Source organism: Pinus tabuliformis, chromosome 1_2, assembly GCF_031772625.1.
Source record: "Pinus tabuliformis cultivar Carrire ecotype Pingquan chromosome 1_2, CPIR1, whole genome shotgun sequence".
Lineage (NCBI taxonomy): Eukaryota > Viridiplantae > Streptophyta > Pinopsida > Pinales > Pinaceae > Pinus > Pinus tabuliformis.
The window spans coordinates 570,222,261-570,242,201 of record NC_142298.1 but is presented as its reverse complement, the minus strand read 5'-3'; the positions used below and the strand labels follow the sequence as shown (position 1 = coordinate 570,242,201).

The 19,941-nt window shown below is 34.3% G+C and overlaps 1 protein-coding gene across 1 annotated transcript; it reads right to left on the bottom strand.

Annotated features, from left to right (window-relative positions):
- Positions 1–2,425: 2,425 nt before the first annotated feature.
- On the bottom strand, positions 2,426–3,393 carry LOC149206881 (uncharacterized). The gene has a single exon (XM_089395617.1). The coding sequence runs from the start codon at positions 3,212–3,214 to the stop codon at positions 2,597–2,599; it is 618 nt and encodes a 205-aa protein (XP_089251743.1). The 5' UTR covers positions 3,215–3,393; the 3' UTR covers positions 2,426–2,596.
- Between the last annotated feature and the right edge of the window lie 16,548 nt (positions 3,394–19,941).

Here is a 19,941-nt window from a genome sequence, read left to right as displayed (position 1 = left end):
CCTTTCGAAATTGACAAAGAGTTCCCAATTTTTCCATAATGTAACAAATCATAGCCAAACTACCATGACCTTCCAACAAGATATTGTAGGGATTCATCGATATCACATCACATGAAACTCCTCATGATAACCTATGCATGTCCAATTTGCAATCAAGAAACACAATAGGAATTGGGATGTGGCATACATTTCATATTTACAGACCATTGATGTGTTATTTTGCAATGCTTACCTTATTTTTTGCACTTAGTTAATAAAATAGTCTTCCTTTGCACTTGGTTAATAAGATAATCTTCCTTTCCTTGGGTCCTTCTCATGTTAGTCTTCCTGTGCTTGGGTCCTTCTCAAGTTAATAAATTCTTTCCTTGTCTCTCTTGCACTTCAAATACATGCTATTTCTTCAATGACATCTTATGATGCCTCTACATGTGATTTTGCATCTTTATTTCTTCCACCACCCAAGGTTTTTAGGCATTCATATTCTCGATGCCCTTATGCTCCACACTTAAACAAGTGTCATTGAGTATTTTCGCTTTATCTGGGCCTCTTCCAAATCCTCTTCCTAGCCACTAGCGTTTTCCATCCTTCTCATTTCACTACTTTTAAATGGTTTGATTTTTGTTCCTCTCAATATTATTGTCTCCTTTGTTAACTTTTCTTCATCACTCAATGTACACTGATACGCCTTTGGTATTATTTGAAACTTTCCCATAAAAATGTCATGCTCCTCTCTAACTTTTGGTATTAATCGAAACTTTACCATACAAATGTCATGTTCCTCTCTAACCTGAGACTCAGCTTGCAGATTTAGACATCTTCTACCCAGCACCAAAGTTGACACTACCTTCCCTGGACAACACTACCCCAGTTATATCCCTAATTGGAGTTGTCCTCATTGCATGTGCTTCCTGCTCTGAAACCAATTGACTAGAAGTCATAAAACACCCCAGAATAAAGCCCATAGGGAAGTAGTAACACTCTGATACAATGCAACCTCAAAACACACAACCACCGATATCAATGAAATAAACAACCACAAATTTACCATTGGGAGCTTACTCAACACAACAGGGAGATAAATGAAGGCACAATTCGAGCAGTAGACAAATAAATCACAATTTCAACAGTTTTTACTCCACTAGAATAAATTCATTTCATAAACTAAACCATGGAGCATTGTTTGCAGCATTAATCAACATAATATAGCTTCAATGCATCATAGCAGAATCCTGCAGTGGTGATCTTATAATCAACAAGAATTACTAACGAAAAAAACTAAGGCCCTACAACCTATTCCTAAGCTTCCAAAGTACGTCTTCAAGCAATCATTGAACCCAATATATCAAATCTGTTAAGGTTGGTAATGTAATCTATAAGATTAATCAAAATCTCTAAATCTATAAGCCTTATGATTGTAAATCTGCAATCTATAAATTTGTAAATATGCAAATCTTATGGTTGTATTATGACCACTACTAGTTTACTAAAATGAATTGCATTTTACATTTGGACTTGCAGGAATTGTATCTAGGTAAAGAGGACAAAAGTTATTTTTCCTTATCTTTCCTTATCACAGGAGATGAATCCAATTGACTGAAAATGAAATAATTGTAAAAAAAAGCAAGAAACATTTACAAATCAATCTGTACAAATTATTAATTTGAAATGTCTTATCTATAAACATATCCATTTGATAATAACTTTGTATTGGTAGACAAATGGTTCTTGCATTCAATCTCAAGGCTGTCCTCAACCTAATCTCTGCTAGATCATATACAATAACTTAGAAAAGAAACATACATGAACAACTCTATGATTTAGAAAACTGATTAACTAATGATGAACTCACTTGGTAGTCCGAAACGTTGGGTTCACAAAACTCTGGTCATTCCTCCTCTATCTAAAAACTGATTAACGGTGTATATTAAAGCTAACCCATCATCCACACCCCTGTGATTTAGAAACCTGAGTATCATTGTATATTGAAGCTACCTACTGGTAGACAAATCGTTCTTGCAATCAATCTCAAGGTTCTCCCCAACCTAATCTCTGGTAGCTCATATACAATCATTTAGAAACCTGAGTATCATTGTATATTGAAGCTACCTACTGGTAGACAAATCGTTCTTGCATTCCATCTCAAGGCTGTCCCCAACCTAATCTCTGCTAGCTCATATACAATAATTTAGAAAAGAAACATACATGAACAACTCTGTGATTTAGAAAACTGATTAGCGTCGTATATTAAAGCTAACACATCATCCACACCTCTGTGATTTAGAGACCTGAGTATCATTGTATATTGAAGTTACCACAAAGAATGCTGCAGAAAATTTACAACTACAGGAATAGCATGAAAGTGCACTGTTAATTCATGACTGTATATATACAATGTAATCGATGAAAAGAAGAACTGAACAACCCATTTACACAATTTCCAAGGTTCATTCTAAACAAATAAGAAATTACATCAAATCTCCCATGATAACATCAAGATGGGGCAGATCTTTAATCTGCAACAAAATGTAGTCCAGATATGCCATTTTTTAACAGAGATCTCAGTGGACCTTTACAAAAATCTTCAATACCTTCCAATTTATGCTTCCGTGGGCTTGGCCAATGGAAATGCTGGTGCAGCGAATCTGGCAGAGAAAGCTCGATAGGGATAAATGTCTTCTTCCCGCCAATCGCCTTCATCGAAATTCTGGGCATAGCTCATCTCATCATAGTTACAGTGGACTGGTTTACGAGAATAGACAATGGATGAAATCATGCAAGGCTCTCTCTTCAACCACTTACCCCTCCATCTCCATCTCCACCTCCACTTAAGCCCACTGGTCCGACACCCTCCAGCCTCTTCCATCAAGTTAGACCATTGATCTCCTGCTTTCTTCACACTGTGTGTCCATCCCTTCTGCCACCAGCTCTCTGGCATATCATCATCATCATTTCTTGAATGATAGTGACCGGACTTCACATTGCCCCTCGTCGGCCATGAACAACCCTGCCCCTGGCCCTGGCCCTGGCCCTGACCCTGACTCTGACCCTCCTCTGAGATTATGGAATCATGGTCCTCTGAGCCCAGACAAGAAGAACGGCAGAGCTTTATAGATCTCTGCCTCAGAGGCCTAGGCGTAGGTCCATCCATCCTAATCCTCATCGTCTTCTCAGACGAGGATCTCAACATACTCTTCGGTGCCTCGTCCCTTGACATCGTGAAGAACCACTGCTCACCCTCTGGACAACTCCAGTTGGCTATATATGTCCTTCTGGCAAAAGGAAGACAATCCTGAGGAGCGGATAATGATGATGAGAAGACGAGTGGATTTGATGGAACGCGCAAGGATTCGATGGGGGAATTGAATTGACAGAATTGAGTCCAAATTCCATCAATGCCATCATGTGGAATCTGCACCCACTTGCATTATTATATCTGGTGGTTGCTGTATCACCCAGTGTTAAGGGAGTAAAGAGAGCGAGCAAACCGTGAAGTTAGGTTGAGAGTGGGACCTTTGGCGTACATGCATGAGCAGAAAGGTAAAAGGTAAAATTCCTCACTCGCAATCACATGGATACTACAGATCGCCAATGGAACGCACTGATAAGTATCTTTTCCTCAATTAACAAACTTAGATAACCTAGAAATCCTTAGATATTGGTTAAAAGTGTAAGTTTGAGTTGTGTAATTCGGATAATTCAACCAAAAGTGTAAGTTTGAGTTGTGTAATTCGGATAATTTATGTATTGTAAGTGTAAGTTTGAGTTGTCTAATTTGTATAATTTATGTGTGGTAAGTGTTTAATAATGAATGTGAGCATAATCTAGGTGATCATTGGTTTTTTTAGGGTGTTCAAGATAATGAATGAATTGCACAGATAAGTATTTGAGAGATAAGAGTTTTGGAGATAATCCAGGTGTTTTATTGGTTTTCAAGGTTTTTATCTATTTGTATAGTCAAACTTACCCAACGAAGGTGGACATCATCCCATTACACTAATTTTTCTAACATATGATACAACAAATATTTTGTGGAAAATTATAATTCTCTTTTGTTGATAGATTTTTTAGGGATTAATAACATGTAGAATTAATTTGGAGTTTAAAGATTCAAAAAAAAAAAATTATCAAGAATGATTTGAAAATCATACTTTTAGAAATATATTCTTTATTTAAAAGACTTAATTATTAAAAGAAATTTTAATTATATAATTTTATTTTAAAAAAATATTACTTTAAATATACGATTTAAATTTTACAATTTAAAAATAAATAAATAAATTAAATTTTACTTTTTAGAAACATAATCCCATTAAAAAAAACAAGCAGTGATGTGATATTCAACCATATTCATCTAAGCATGTATTAATATTATAAAATAAAGCATTTTACTTTAATTTTTAGAAACATATTCCCTTAAAAAGTTTAACAGTTATGTAGATTTTCAACCATATTTATTTATACATTTGTTATTAAAAAAAAGGTTTTATGACTATTTTATATTTAAGATTCTCTTGTTTGAATTCGATTATACAATTGTGGGTGAGATTGTGATTGTGATCATTGGTTGTCTCAACATTTTATTATACTATTGGGTGAGATTCTTTTATTTGAATTTGACTATATAATTGTGGGTGATATTGTGATTTTTGGTTGTTTAACATTTTATGTTTTGTGCATTTTTGGCAGAATTTAGTGATACACTTGTGCGTGAGATTCTGATTTTTTATTTGAGAGATAAGAGTTTTGGAGATAATCCAGGCGTTTTATTGGTTTTCAAGGTTTTTATCTATTTGTATAGTCAAAAATACATTCTAAACAATAAAAAATCAGAATCTCATGCACAAGTGTATCACTAAATTCTGCCAAAAATGCACAAAACATAAAATGTTAAACAACCAAAAATCACAATATCACCCAATAGCATAATAAAATGTTAAGACAACCAATGATCACAATCACAATCTCACCCACAATTGTATAATCGAATTCAAACCAGAGAATCTTAAATATAAAATAGTCATAAAACCTTTTTTTAATAACAAATGTATAAATAAATATGGTTGAAAATCTACATAACTGTTAAACTTTTTAAGGGAATATGTTTCTAAAAATTAAAGTAAAATGCTTTATTTTATAATATTAATACATGCTTAGATGAATATGGTTGAATATCACATCATTGCTTGTTTTTTTTTATGGGATTATGTTTCTAAAAAGTAAAATTTAATTAATTTATTTATTTTTAAATTGTAAAATTTAAATCATATATTTAAAGTAATATTTTTTTAAAATAAAATTATATAATTAAAATTTCTTTTAATAATTAAGTCTTTTAAATAAAGAATATATTTCTAAAAGTATGATTTTCAAATAATTCTTGATAATTTTTTTTTTTTTGAATCTTTAAACTCCAAATTAATTCTACATGTTACTAATCCCTAAAAAATCTATCAACAAAAGAGAATTATAATTTTCCACAAAATATTTGTTGTATCATATGTTAGAAAAATTAGTGTAATGGGATGATGTCCACCTTTGTTGGGTAAGTTTGGCTCCAAAAAAAAATAAAATAGATATAATAATAATATATATTTATAATTAAAGGAAAATAATATATGTTAAATTTAGTAAATATTAGTATAGTTTTAAATTAAGTGTGTGTTTATTAAACTTTAAGATAGATCAAATTTCTTGAGGTACAATTTTTTTTGAAGTGTAAAACTTGAAGAAAGGTTTACACCTCTATCTCTCACCACTTGATAGATCGTAGTTAACATGGATATATATTGGTTTCTCTTCTCTCATTGTGTTTTATTCCAAGTCGTTAACATGGATTTATATTGGTTTCTCTTCTCTCATTGTGTTTTATTCCAAGTCATTCTTCTCGCCAAAGAATTTTAGGTCTCCTCTTCTCTCTTTGTGTTGGGTGACTGCAAGTTTTCTCAATATCCAAATAGATATTTACATCTTCACTCATTGTGTTGGGTGACTACAAGTTTGCAAGTTTTCTCTATATCCGAATATATATTTACATCTTCTATATCGGAACCGAATAGATATTTACATCTTCTCTCATTGTGTTGGGTGACTGCAAGTGTTTTCTCTATATCCGAATAGATATTTACATCATATTTACATCTTCTCTCATTGTGTTGGGTGAGTGCAAGTGTTTTCTCTATATCCCAATAGATATTTACATTAGATATTTACATATTCTCTCATTGTGTTGGGTGACTGCAAGTGTTTTCTCTATATCCCAATAGATATTTACATCATAGTTACATCTTCTCTCATTGTGTTGGGTGACTGCAAGTGTTTTCTCTATATCCCAATAGATATTTACATCTTCTATATCCGAACCGAATAGATATTTACATCTTCTCTCATTGTGTTGGGTGACTAGATATTTACATCTTCTCTCATTGTGTTGGGTGACTAGATATTTACATCTTCTCTCATTGTGTTGGGTGACTGCAAGTGTTTTCTCTATATCCGAATAGATATTTACATCATATTTACATCTTCTCTCATTGTGTTGGGTGACTAGATATTTACATCTTCTCTCATTGTGTTAGGTGACTAGATATTTACATCTTCTCTCATTGTGTTGGGTGACTAGATATTTACATCTTCTCTCATTGTGTTTGGTGACTACAAGTGTTTTCTCTATATCCGAATAGATATTTACATCTTCTATATCCGAACCGAATAGATAATTACATATTCTCTCATTGTGTTGGGTGACTGCAAGTGTTTTCTCTATATCCGAATAGATATTTACATCTTCTATATCGGAATATAGATATTTACATCTTCTATATCCGAACCGAATAGATAATTACATATTCTATATCCTTACAGATATTTACATCTTCTCTCATTGTGTTGGGTGACTAGATATTTACATCTCATTGTGTTGGGTGACTGCAAGTGTTTTCTATATATCCGAATAGATATTTACATCTTCTCTCATTGTGTTCTCCGAATAGATATTTACATAGATATTTATATCCGAACCGAATAGATATTTACATCTTCTCTCATTGTGTTGGGTACATCTCATTGTATTGGGTGACTACTTCTCTCATTGTGTTCTCCGAATAGATATTTACATCTTCTCTCATTGTGTTGGGTACATCTCATTGTATTGGGTGACTACAAGTTTTCTCTATATCTGAATAGATATTTACATTGAGTAGAAGGCATCGAGGAGAATTGACCTAGTGACCTCCCAATGGCGAGGTGCTTTAGCAACAAGACCTCGACCAATTAAGTTAACCCTCAGAGTTATTAGTATTTTTTCTTTAAATATTATATGTTCTCCATATTAAACATTAAATGAGTTACAAACTTCCCTCATACCTTGAATGAGAAAACACCTACCAACACTATCTCTTTAAAATTAAAAGTGAATCTTTATTTTGTTTTTTTCTATTTTAATTACTTTATCTCTATATATAAGGTAAATCTAAATATTTTATGGGAGACATTTGATGAATAAGATGCCATGGATATTAAGATATGATTTAATGAAGTATATGATACTTTTTCTTTTTATAATAGTGGAAATTCAATAGTATTCATTTTGGGTTAGAGGTGTATTTTGAATAGTTAACTTTTGTTTATCAAATAGAAAAATCATTTTTTTCTTAAAAGCAATCATAAAATGATTTTTTTGCTCAACCTGCTTACATGTATATTTCTTTTAAAGTATATATATATATATATATATATATATATATATATATATATATATATATATTTTTTTTTTTTTTTTATTTATTTTTTTTTCAAAAGGAAATATAATAATTTTTTTATAAGAAAAAATATATATAAATTATGTTTAATAAATTATTTTATTTATAACTAATACTAAAATATTATTTTATTAGTTATATATATATATATATATATATATATATATATATATATATATATATATATTTCAACTAAAAATAAAATGAGTTATACATCTCCTTCAAACTGAATGAATTATAATGTTGAGTAAATAAGAAATTATAAATCTTTAAATTTAAAAGCAATTATAAATAAAATTAGAAATTTTTACTTTCAATTATTTTATTTCTATATAAAATTGATGTATAATTAAGTGGAAATTGAAGTATCTTTATATAAAGTTGATGTATAATTAAGTAGAAATTAAAGTATTTTATTTATGCTGATATCAATTTTTTTTTTTGTTATATCTGAATTCAGGCTTTTGTGATCCATATTATGAATGTTGAGAGTCTTTATGTAAAAATCACATAAAAAATTTAAGTCTAAGCATTTTGAACCATCTAGTGTGGTTCATCTTGGACAAGATGAAGAACAAGATAATGACATTAGATTAAATAGATGAAGAATCTTGGACAAGATCAAGAACAAGATCATTACATTAGATTAAATAGATGAAGAGAGATGCTTTCTAGCCATTAGAATATAACAACTAGTTTTGACTCAAAAGTTATAATTAATTAATAAACAATTTTTTAAATTTAAATAAAGTAATAGATGGAAATTAGTTGTAAATAAAGAATAAAATTAATATTATTATTAATATTATTTTAATCAAAATGAAGGTCTAGTAATAATGAGGTCAAACTTAATTATTCTAAACAATAAAACTAAAAAATAGTAACAAGAAAATGAAAAAATAAATAAAATAAAAATAAAAAGGCCAAACTTAATTATTCTAAAGAGTAAAACTAGTAATAAGAAAGAAAAAAATAAAATAAATATAGATATAAATATAAATCAAAATAATGAATTAACTCAATTTTATTATTTAAATCGAAAGGAAGGGGCTATAGGAAAACAAAACATAAAAGAATATGGTCCAAAAAAAATGTGAATAGTAAATAAATATGAAATAAAAGAATATAGGAAATTTTGATTAAAAATAAAAAATAAAAAATAAAAATAAAAATAAAATCTTAGAAAAACAAGGGAGGGATTCAACACCTGCTAATACTCCAATCATCGTCTCTATTCAGATTAATACGTCCTCTTTCAATTTCCAAGGCCTCCCTAAACTTACAGTGATGAAAATGATCAATCATTGTAATGACCCTGGCCTCTTCAATGTAGATGTGATGTTTTGTCTTTTTTCGCATGTTCTGCCAAAGTGGAGGAGCGGGACCATCTATGTTTGATGTCACTTGTGTGCTCATGAATCCTTTGATTAATTGAGCGACCAATTTCACCAATGTACAAAGTCCCATAGGAGCAAGGGATGATGTAAACACCTTTTCCATCTTTAGGGTTCACAGGGTCCTTCACTAATCTTAGGGAGCTTCGGATAGTGTTTAGGGGCCTAAATGTTGAAGGAACCTTATGCTTCTTCAGGATCTTTGCAATCTTGTTAGTGGTTCCTTGGATAAATGAAAGATACACCCCGAAAACTGATCTTTAAGATCATATTTAATCCTAGGACCTTTTCTAGCCTTAAGGAAGACTTTAAGACATTGGTGCCTATTATAACCCTTCTTATTAAAAACACTAAGGAGATGAGTTTTTTCTTCATTTAGGTAGTTTTCATTAGAAACTCGCCCGAGTGGCTAAGGTGTTGGGAACACCTAGCTTTTGAGCAGGGAAATGATGTGATTTCACATGAAGATATTGTTCAATGTGAGTTTTCTTTCGAAAAACCTGGTGGGAGAAAGAACCATCATCTAGGTTTTTTGTTATGACCTTTTTAATTTGTTAATGTAAGTATTTTTTTATTACATTAGGGCATGACATCTCCCCATACTAAACTGTAGAGCACATTTCCACACAATAAATATAATTATAAAATAATTATATATTAAATTTTATAATTAAAATTAAAAACAAAAACTATATTAATTTAATAATTAGAATTGAAAAAATTGTAAGATATAAAAAAAATATATAAATTAAATTTTAAATTTTATAATAAAAGAGCGCAGAAATTATAACATAAATTTTTTTTTTTTAATATCTTATAAATTTAGTTTCAGAGGTAGCTCAATTGGTGATCAAAGTAATGTGAAATCTGTGAAAATTAAAAAATTGAAGGTTCAAATCCCCTTAATTGTAACCTAGTTTAAGAAGATGGGATAAGTCATAAACCCCGAAAAATTTACTAGTAATTATGTATTTGCTAATAAATCATCAGAAAATGATCTCTTCTATTAAATATACATAAATATTTCCAAAACAAAACAATTAAACTAAAATATTAATAATAATAATACTTAAAAATAAAATTTCGTTTAATACTTTTCTTTTTATGATTTATCTTATAAAATAAATTTCTTTTCGTACTTTTCTTTATCGTTTATCTTTATTTTACATATAATTAATATATTTGATATAATATATTTCTTATAGTATTAAAAAAAATGTTCGAAATACCATTTAAATTTCTTCTATATTTTTCAATGCTTATTTTGCCAATGCAGACAATGACTTTGATATGATATATTTAATATAATGTTCAAAGATTAAAGAATCATTAGATGCTTTTACAAGAACAGTTTATTAATGTTAGTAAATTAATACAAAGAAATTAATATATAATATAGAATTATACAATTATATAATTAAAAAATTATATATTAAAAAAATTGATTTTTTAAATTTGTGTTTAAGATGGATTTAGGTTAATATTAATAACAATTAATATGATAATTATTATAATATAAAATTAAAATAGGGAATAATAATAATGTTCAAATATATTATTAAAAAAAAATTATTTGTTAATATGTTTGTGATTTGTGGAACACCAACTTTATGCAATTGGATTTTTTTAATCTTCTTATAATTATCATTAGTTTCAAACCTTGACCATTTTATAGAAAGAAAATGTAATGCTCTTGTGCAAATCGGGTGAGAGACTCAAATTTGGGGTTTTCACTATCGTGAGGGCATGAGTGAAAATGTGTGACGATGGAGCAGGACCGATACGACATTTTCTGGGTTAATTTATGGACTCTTTAGACTAAGCTCTAAATTTTGGGATGATATATGGGCTTATGTACACTATAATGATGCAGGAGCATCCAGCTAGGGGAGATCAAGGCTGGAGTATTTGTCTCAACAGACTGGAAAGGTTCACAGCTAGTTTTCTAAGTCTCATTTAATTCTTTTAGTTAATAGCATTTAGGATGTTGTGGCAAGTTTAAGGTTGTCTCAGCCTACTGTTTTTATTTTCATTATGTTTTCTTTTAAATTTACTGTTGTAGGTTAATTTTAGAATCTAGATAAAAAGAAATGAACAGTTATCATGAATAACCATATGTAACTGCTGATAGTTTTAAGTAACTGTACAGTAATCCTTTAAAAAAGGAAAAAATCAAAAACTGTAACGGTTCCATCATAGCTGAAAAGAATAGAAACATACAAGAATTTTTTAAGAGAGAATCTGAATCCATTTCCATTGCAGCAACAGATTAATTTCTTCCTAATTAAGAACTGAGTGTGTTCCATAATAACCACAGAGAACTAGCAATTTAGTTTTTCTTAACAGCCACCGAGAAAGTCAAATTCAGTGAAACAACAGAGGGCCTCATGGAAGAATCAACCACAGATACGAGGGTGAAATAACCAGCAGAGGAATCAAATACAGTTACAACCAACATCTACAGTTACCAAGTATACAAAGAACCTGGCAAAGACTACAGTCACACATCGACGGAGGGTTTCATAGAACCAATAAACACAGTCGCAGCAAGGACGCCGCATACATCTGCAGGTACCAGAATATATAGATATATTCTTTTTCCTTTCAAAATCTTTGCATAAACATATACACAGAAGTATCAAAAATATTTACAGTCCAAGTTAAGGACGAGATTGTAAACTGTAAAGACAAAACGGCGAGACAGTGGTTCGAAACCCCGACTAATAACTTAAATAGAGTTCAGACATAAGTTACAAAATTCTTTAAGGCCCGAAGGCATTCAGACATAAATCCAATAACAGAGAGGCTGAAGCCCTCGACCACATACCAAAGACAACCAACAGGCAGCAAGAGTGCCGAGACAAGAAAACAAACAAAGCAACATGGAATGACCCTACCCATTCCAATGTGTGGGCAACGGGACCCGAGACCAGCAACCAGGACGGCTCAACGTCCACTTGCAACCACCAAGAGCCAACCATCAACAAATAGAAGTTACATTCCGAAACTGAAGCAGAAAGATAGGGGTAAGGGTTTACAGAGTTGGAACTTACCAGAGGAGCCGAGCTCGTGTAGGAGAAGGAGAGATTTTGACTAGGTCACAGCCACCAGAGTGGACCTTGCTCACAAGGATCAAAAACCTCAGTACTAATAGAAAATCAGAGCAATGTCATGAATCAAAGATAGAGGGCTTACCTATGCAAACTTGTCAAGAAGAAACTGAGAGCTGGGTCACCCCATGACCGTGGCCTGAAACAATTGACAAATTGACAGTTATACAATGAAACAATTGCATAGAAAATCAAAAGCTTCAACAGAACTATAACCACAAGCACAATCTTAAAATCAAAGCGACCATGAAGTGAAACAGCGCCCACAGAGCCATCAAAGAGGTAGCCAACACCACCATCCGAACAGAGAAAGCAACTTGCAGAACCCTGAGACTTGGCATCCACAGAGCCGAGCTTCAAAACCCCTGAGAGAACCGGCGAACAGAGGACTGCAACCAGAGCTAACACATAACCAGAACCCTCGGCTACAAGAGCGGGATTCGTGACCAAGGTGTGCAGACAGAGAGCCATCGAACCCTCACCAACTGCAAAACGAAACCAGAGCAGCAAACCCTCTCGGCAGAACAGAGAAATGTCGGGCACAGTGACCAAATGAGGGATTAGGGTTTTTTGGGAGTGTAGTGTAAAGGCGGGAGAGCAGAGCCCGAGGTTAGGACAGGTGTCCCCTTCACAATTAAGAGCTGGTACCAAACAATTAATCACACAATAACGCAAATCAACTGCAAGATATTATCACAAATCACACGTTTGATAATTGATGGGGTACAATAGGGCTGGTCCCATCATATAATTTTGGGGTTTGAAAAGATTTTGGGGTTCAACTTAAGTGAGGCTATGTTTCGGTTTTTGGCATGGTTTTTTTTTAATGTAAAAGTTATAGGGTTGTTCATTATAAAACTTTGCCATAATGTATATGATGATTCATGTATTAGGTTAGTGAGCCACCCATTCTACATTTGTCTCTTATGTATGTTTTTGGATATTATTGCAATTGTATATATGAAATTGGTTAAGTAACTTAATATTATGCAAACATTTAAATAAAGATCATTGTGAAGCGTAGTTCAAGTTTAGTGAAAACGATTTTGGATAACCCATGGGTGGAATGTCATTGGTGCCACATTCCCCTAGGAGTACCGGATGTGCCTTGGTCTATGCATCTCTCCTTGAGGTCGTGTCAAGAAACCTTGAAATCCAATCACACTAATGAGATTTAACATTAGAGTTTTTTTTTTTTTTTTAGTCAGTGAATTTGATATCATACTTCTAGAATAATGCAAAAGGACTTGTTAGGATTCCAAGAAAATCTCCTGGGTTGTAGCTCGGAGATGCCTGGTAACATATAAATTCAACTATTGTTGCAAGGTTTAATGGAAGGAATGATGGTTTGGTTCAAGCCAGATAACCACTTCTACTCTGTTTCACTCCAGACATGCATGAACACCCTCAGACTACAAGGCTTTAGACCACCAATGCTCACAGTTTAGATATTAGGTGAATATGGAGAATACTAACCACACCAGCAGATACACAAGACCATGTGATGGCCGGCTGCAACTAGTATAGAAACCTGCAAATCTAATCTATTAATGCAAAGACAGGATGACAGCTCTCCTGCATTAGATAGAAAGAAACCTGAGTAACCTATTCAGTGATGCATTCAACATTCTAACACAGAGATAAGATGACAGTTATCTAGTGTTAAACATTAAGAGATCAAGAACACAGCACATCAGGCACAAGCTTAGAACAGAGGAAAATGGATAGTGAGCAATTAACAACAAAATAAGCTTGTATTGCTGAAAATGAAGATGAGATGTTGCAAGCGACAAAGTGTCTACAGTCTCCAAAAGTTGAACCTTACATCTAATGCCAACCCTGATTACATCTTTCTTCTGGATATTTATAAGTTTACATTACAATGGCACCTGGCTGTTTAGGAATGGAAGGGTCTTAATTGACCACCAACTACATTTAGTTGTCTGATGGAGTCTCTGAACGAGGTTGCTTGCTTTACTATGTAAATCTGATCTGCACAACTATTGTGTTGTCCTTTAGGCGGTTGGAATGCTCGCAACAGCGAAGTCCATGACTAATAAATTTTGTTTCAGAACCGTGCTACGTCCTTTTCTCCCTTTGGCCATATTTTCTATTTAATGTGGTTGTTGGGGATCTTACTGTAACTGATCCTGGCAGAGCTGGTCATCTCCTTCTTCGGTTAACAGAATGGTCATAGGACGTGGGATGCATGGGTAGTGGACAGTTGGGATGAGAGAGAGAGATGACCGTCAGATCGGGGAAATGAATGGTGGAGATGGCTCGGTGGAGGCTATTGGCTGAGGTGGGAGCGGGGTGTGTTAGGGCCATTGGATCTTCAGCGGACATATCAGACAGTCATCGTGAGATGGAGTTGCGCGGGTGCTAACGATTGGGGGTGGTTAACTTAGGCGGTAATGGTTTTCATCGCACTACTTTCGGGCGCTAAGTGGTAAATGCCCGAGGCCGAGCGATTCCACTCAATGATCGACACGTGGCAGTGGATAAGAGAGAAAAACGCTCTCATCACGTGCTATCGCTCGATCTGGTTGCTCTCGCGATATGTGCGAAGGCCGTCAGATCTAGTGGAGATGATCTAACGATGGAGAGTGGTAGAGCGGGTCTCCTTTATCGGGTGCGATGCAAGTTGTTGGATCGGTGGGGGTTGATCGACGGTGGGGATGCAGCGTGACGGGTTACGAATGGACAAAGACATATGGTAGGGTTTTATGGGTGCTTTGTGGTTAAGGCCAAAAAGGGTTGCTTTGTCGGGTTTAGAAGGTAAATGGGGAAACGGAAGTGGTGGAGAGTAAGTGGGGGGAGGAGGAGAAGGCGAAAATGACCCTGTGGGGCCGCTTTGAGGACACCACCAAACAGACCAGACTTCTCTTTGACCTTTAGAAATTCAGCGCTGCATAGCAGGGCTAACACTGGCTCCTTCTGGGGATGAAATCCTCCCTGTGAGGTTTCAAGAACCGTAGACCACTGCCTTCAACAAGATCAGCAAGATTTCCTAGTATTCCATTGGGCATGGATTCTAACTAAGCCTACACTTAAAAACTATAAAAGAACATATTTACAATATTGGGGCCTAAAGGTTTTAAACAACATAAACCTTCAAAAACTGCCCATTAACTGGGCCATCAAAAAATGGTTCTCCTTCCACACTTTTCAGCATGAAAGTGTTGTTCCCCTGGACCTTAGCAATGACAAAAGGTCCTGTCCACAAAGCATCGAATTTTCCATGATTGGCTTTCTTTTCTTTCAATGCATCCCATTTAAGAACTAAGTCTCCAATTTGAAGATTGTCCATCTTTTCCTTTCTGTCAAAGGCTTCCTTGATTCTCTTTTGATGTGCTGCAGACTTCTCAATCAATTGATCTCTGATTTGATGTACTTCAGCCAAGTCACTAATCCTATTTTCCATGTCATTTTCCTCATTCTGCTCTTCTTGCAAGAACTTGGCCACAGGGAGGGTCAACTGGATTGGGAATACAACCTCAGTGCCATATACCAGCTTGAACGGAGAATTCCCTGTGGATTTCTTGGTGGTCGCCTTGTCAGCCCACAATGCAAACTTTAGTTTGGAATCCGAGTTCCTTTTGTTGTCTTCCAACAACTTTTTGATTATCCTTATCAGTCTCTTATTGGATGATTCTGCTAGACCATTTCCTTGAGGGCAATATGAGGTGGAATGCACTAGTTTAATTCCCATTGAGTCACACATGTCCACCAACTCTTTTTCCCTGAAGACTGTTGCGTTGTCTATAACCAATTTGTGTGGACAGCCAAACCTGGTGAAAATGTTTTCTGTCAAGAACTTCATGACAACATGGTGATCAACTTTCCTAGTAGGGATGGCCTCAATCCATTTAGTGAAGTAGTCAATGGCTACTAAGATCCATCTATGCTGGCCAGTAGAATGTGGATTAATTTCCCCTATGAAATCCAAGCCCCACTATTGGAAAGGGCCACTGGAATGTATTGGCTTCAAGGGTAAGGATTTCAATTGCTATTTTCCTTCAAACCTCTGTCACCTGTCACAAGATTTTACAAATGAAAAGACATCAGAAAACAGAGTGGGCCAATAATACCTAGCCCTGAGGATCTTGTGGGCTGTAGTTTTCCATTAGTGATGTCCTCCACAGATGCTGGAATGAAACTGATGCATGACCTCCACAGATTGTTCTTTGTTCAGACATCTTAAGAGGATTCATGATGGGTCCCTCCAATAAAGCAAGTTTTCATGAATACAGAACTTGGCTGCTCTGAGCTTAATATTCCTGGCTTGGCTTGAGCTAAGACCTGGAGGTACTTCTAGTTTCAACAGAAAGTGAGTTATTTTATCATACCATTCACAAGAGGCTAGATTTTCAACCAAAGACTGATTTTGTCCTCATTCAACTGTTTCTCCCCCTATCTATCTATCATCTGAGTTTATGCTTATCCAATTCATGTCCAACATCCTGCAATTTTCTTCAGCCATCAGCTTGGCAAGGCCTTGACCCTTAATAAGCTTGGTGGGCTTCAGTTCTATGTTGAATTCAATAATCTTTGCAATCCATTTATCCCTTCTTCCATCAACATCTGGCTGCGTCAGGACATCCTTTAATGAAGCAGAGGGCACATATGCAATTACATTGGAGTGCAGAATATAGATTCGGAAAGCTTTTAAAGATTTGATAAGAGCATAAGCTTGTCTTTCGATAATATCATACCTTAGTTTAGCATCCATTAAGGTTTTGCTGAAAAATTCCACTGGATGCTATGAATCCCCATCATCTTTCTACAATAAGACTGCTGCAAGGGTGTCACCGGAAGCAAAGGAGAAGATATGGAACTCCTTGCTATAGTCTGGGCTGATCAAAGTGGGGGCTTCCATAATAGCTCTTTTGATGGCTTCAAAAGATCTTCTTGCTACATCAGTCCATTTGATCTCTGATCCACTTTTCAGCATAGAGGTGATGTGTTTTACCAATTCTGCAAAATTAGGAATAAACCTCCTTACAAAATTTATTTTGCCCAGAAAGGATTGGATGTCCTTTTTTGATCTTGGGACAGACAAGGTCTGTATCACTTTCACTCTCTCTAGGTCAATCTTGACACCTGCAACAGAAACAATGTGTCCTAGAAGCTTGCCCTCTTCTAAAGCAAATTGTGACTTCTTAGGATTCATTGATATCCCAAACCTTCTGCACTTCAGAAACACTTTCTTCAAATGTTGCAAATGATCTTGATGGCTGCTGGAGTACACTGTTATATCATCTAGGTAGACAAGGATAAATTTATCCTTCTCTCCTATAAACGCTATATCCATGGCTCTCTGAAAGGTAGCCCCAACATTCATCAGCCCAAAGGGCATCTTGGAGTACATAAAAGTGCCCCAAGGAGTGGTGAAAGCAGTCTTTTCTTGGTCATCTGGATGTACAACAACTTGGTTATACCTTGAAAATCCATCCAGGAACAACATAACTTTAGCTCTTGAGACTTTCTATAGAAAATGCTCCATCTTGGGAAGGGGATAGTTGTCTTTCTTAGAGCATTTGTTCAGGTTCCTAAAATCAACACACAGCTTCATTTCTCCACTTTTCTTCCTCACCACTACCAAGTTGGCTACCCACTTTGAATATCTCAGAGGAACTATGATTTTGGCAGCCAACAACTTCTTGATTTCTTTTTCAATCAAAGGGAGGAGCAAAGGATTTATGGGTCTCAGCTTCTGCTTGAAAGGAATGGTGTCTTTGGGCCGTTGGATCTTCAGCAGACAGATCAGACGATCATCGTGTGATGGAGTTGCGTGGGCGCTAATGAGTGGGGGTGGTTAACTTAAGCGGTAATGGTTTTCATCGCACCGCTTTCGGGCGCTAAGTGGTAAATGCCCGAGGCCGAGTGATTCCACTCAATTATCGACATGTAGCAGCGGATGAGAGAGAAAAACCGCTCTCATCGCGCGCTATCACTCGATCTGGTTGCTCTCGCGATATGTACGAAGGCTGTCAGATCTGGTGGAGATGATCTGACGGTGGAGAGTGGTAGAGCGGGTCGCCTTTATCGGGTGCAATGCAAGCCGCTAGATTGGTGGGGGGTGATCAATGGCAGGGATGCGGCGTGACAGGTTACGAACGCGCAAAGACATATGGTAGGGTTTTATGGGTGCTTTGTGGTTAAGGCCAAAAAGGGTTGCTTTGTGGGGTTTAGAAGGTAAATGGGGAAACAAAAGTGGTGGAGAGTAAGCGGGGGAGGAGGAGAAGGGGAAAATGACCCATGTGGGGTCTCTTTGAGGACACCACCAAACAGATCAGGCTTCTCTTTAACCTTTAGAAAGTCAGTGCTACATAGAATGGCTAATAGGACTAATGAGAAGGTTTCACAATAATGTATAACTATTGTTAAAAATTAAAAATTCAAAAAAATTATAGGCATTCATATTTCAAAATTGAGGTTCCAAAATATATGTTTTTATTGTTTAAAATAAAAAATTGAAAAAATTGGTAGGCATTCATATTTCAAAATTGGGTTCTAAAATAAATGTTTTTTAACAATAAATATTAGGTGGATGGCTAGGATTTTCTCTATAGTCTAACTTATAGACGAAATGGTCTTTTCACTGGAATCTGGTGATATAATCTCTAGCAAGATTGTGATTTTTTGTTGTTTAAAATACATTTTTAAATGCATAAATGGATTCAACACCCTAAAAAATCCGAGAGCACTCAAATTTTACAAATTAAACAACTTAAATAACTTAAACTCAATTTTTTTAAATTCTTTGATAGATTTTTGTTAAAATTAACCAGAAAAAATGCTCTAAAAATTGTCATTTTGTCTATAAGTTAGACTACACCTTTAAAAAATATTGAATATTCTTTGTACTTGTATAGAAAGATGAGATTAAACTCAAAAACCTAATCTTAACCAATTTTTACTTTATTGTTTTATTTTTATTTATTTCCTTTATAATTTTAAATATTTCTAATCATGGTCAAGTGTTTGATTTAACTTATTTTACTCCATTTTCTACCAATGCGCCTAATTGCTCATTATTGCAGGGAGATTGGCACGATCGCTCCACTAAACAAACAAGTAAATAGAATGTGTGATCCTTCTTTGTCTCGCCCATTAAAAAGAGGTTAACTATGAGATTATATTTATGTTTGTATTAGAGTTCCAAGCACATGAACTAAACCTAATCTAATTCAATTTTCTTTCCTAGTTCATGTTTGGTCATTCTTATTTTTATTGAATTATTATGTTTTCTGGTTTCCATTTATAAGTAAAACAAATAATCATATATTTATTTTTTATATTGTGAAGAAAAATAAAAGGCTGGTAATGAATAGTAATCTTAAGGATAATTTGGTTTGAGTGGGGTTTAGTTCCCACTAGGTTTCATGCTCAAACTTCACGGAGAGGGATTGAGGATGGAAGCCACTTTTGGAGAATTAAACTATCCCAAGGGGCATCCAAGCTTGACAAAGCTTTACACAATCCTAGTGATAACATTCCACTAGTTAGTAGATTATTCTTCCATCTAATAGACAAATTGGCTCCGATGCATCCCACTAATGGATAGATTGTTCTTCCATCTAATAGATGTGCTAACTCTGGCCTAGGCTAAACCTAATTACAAAAAATAATGATTAAAAATTAATAAAATATTTTATAATAATAATATTACATGAA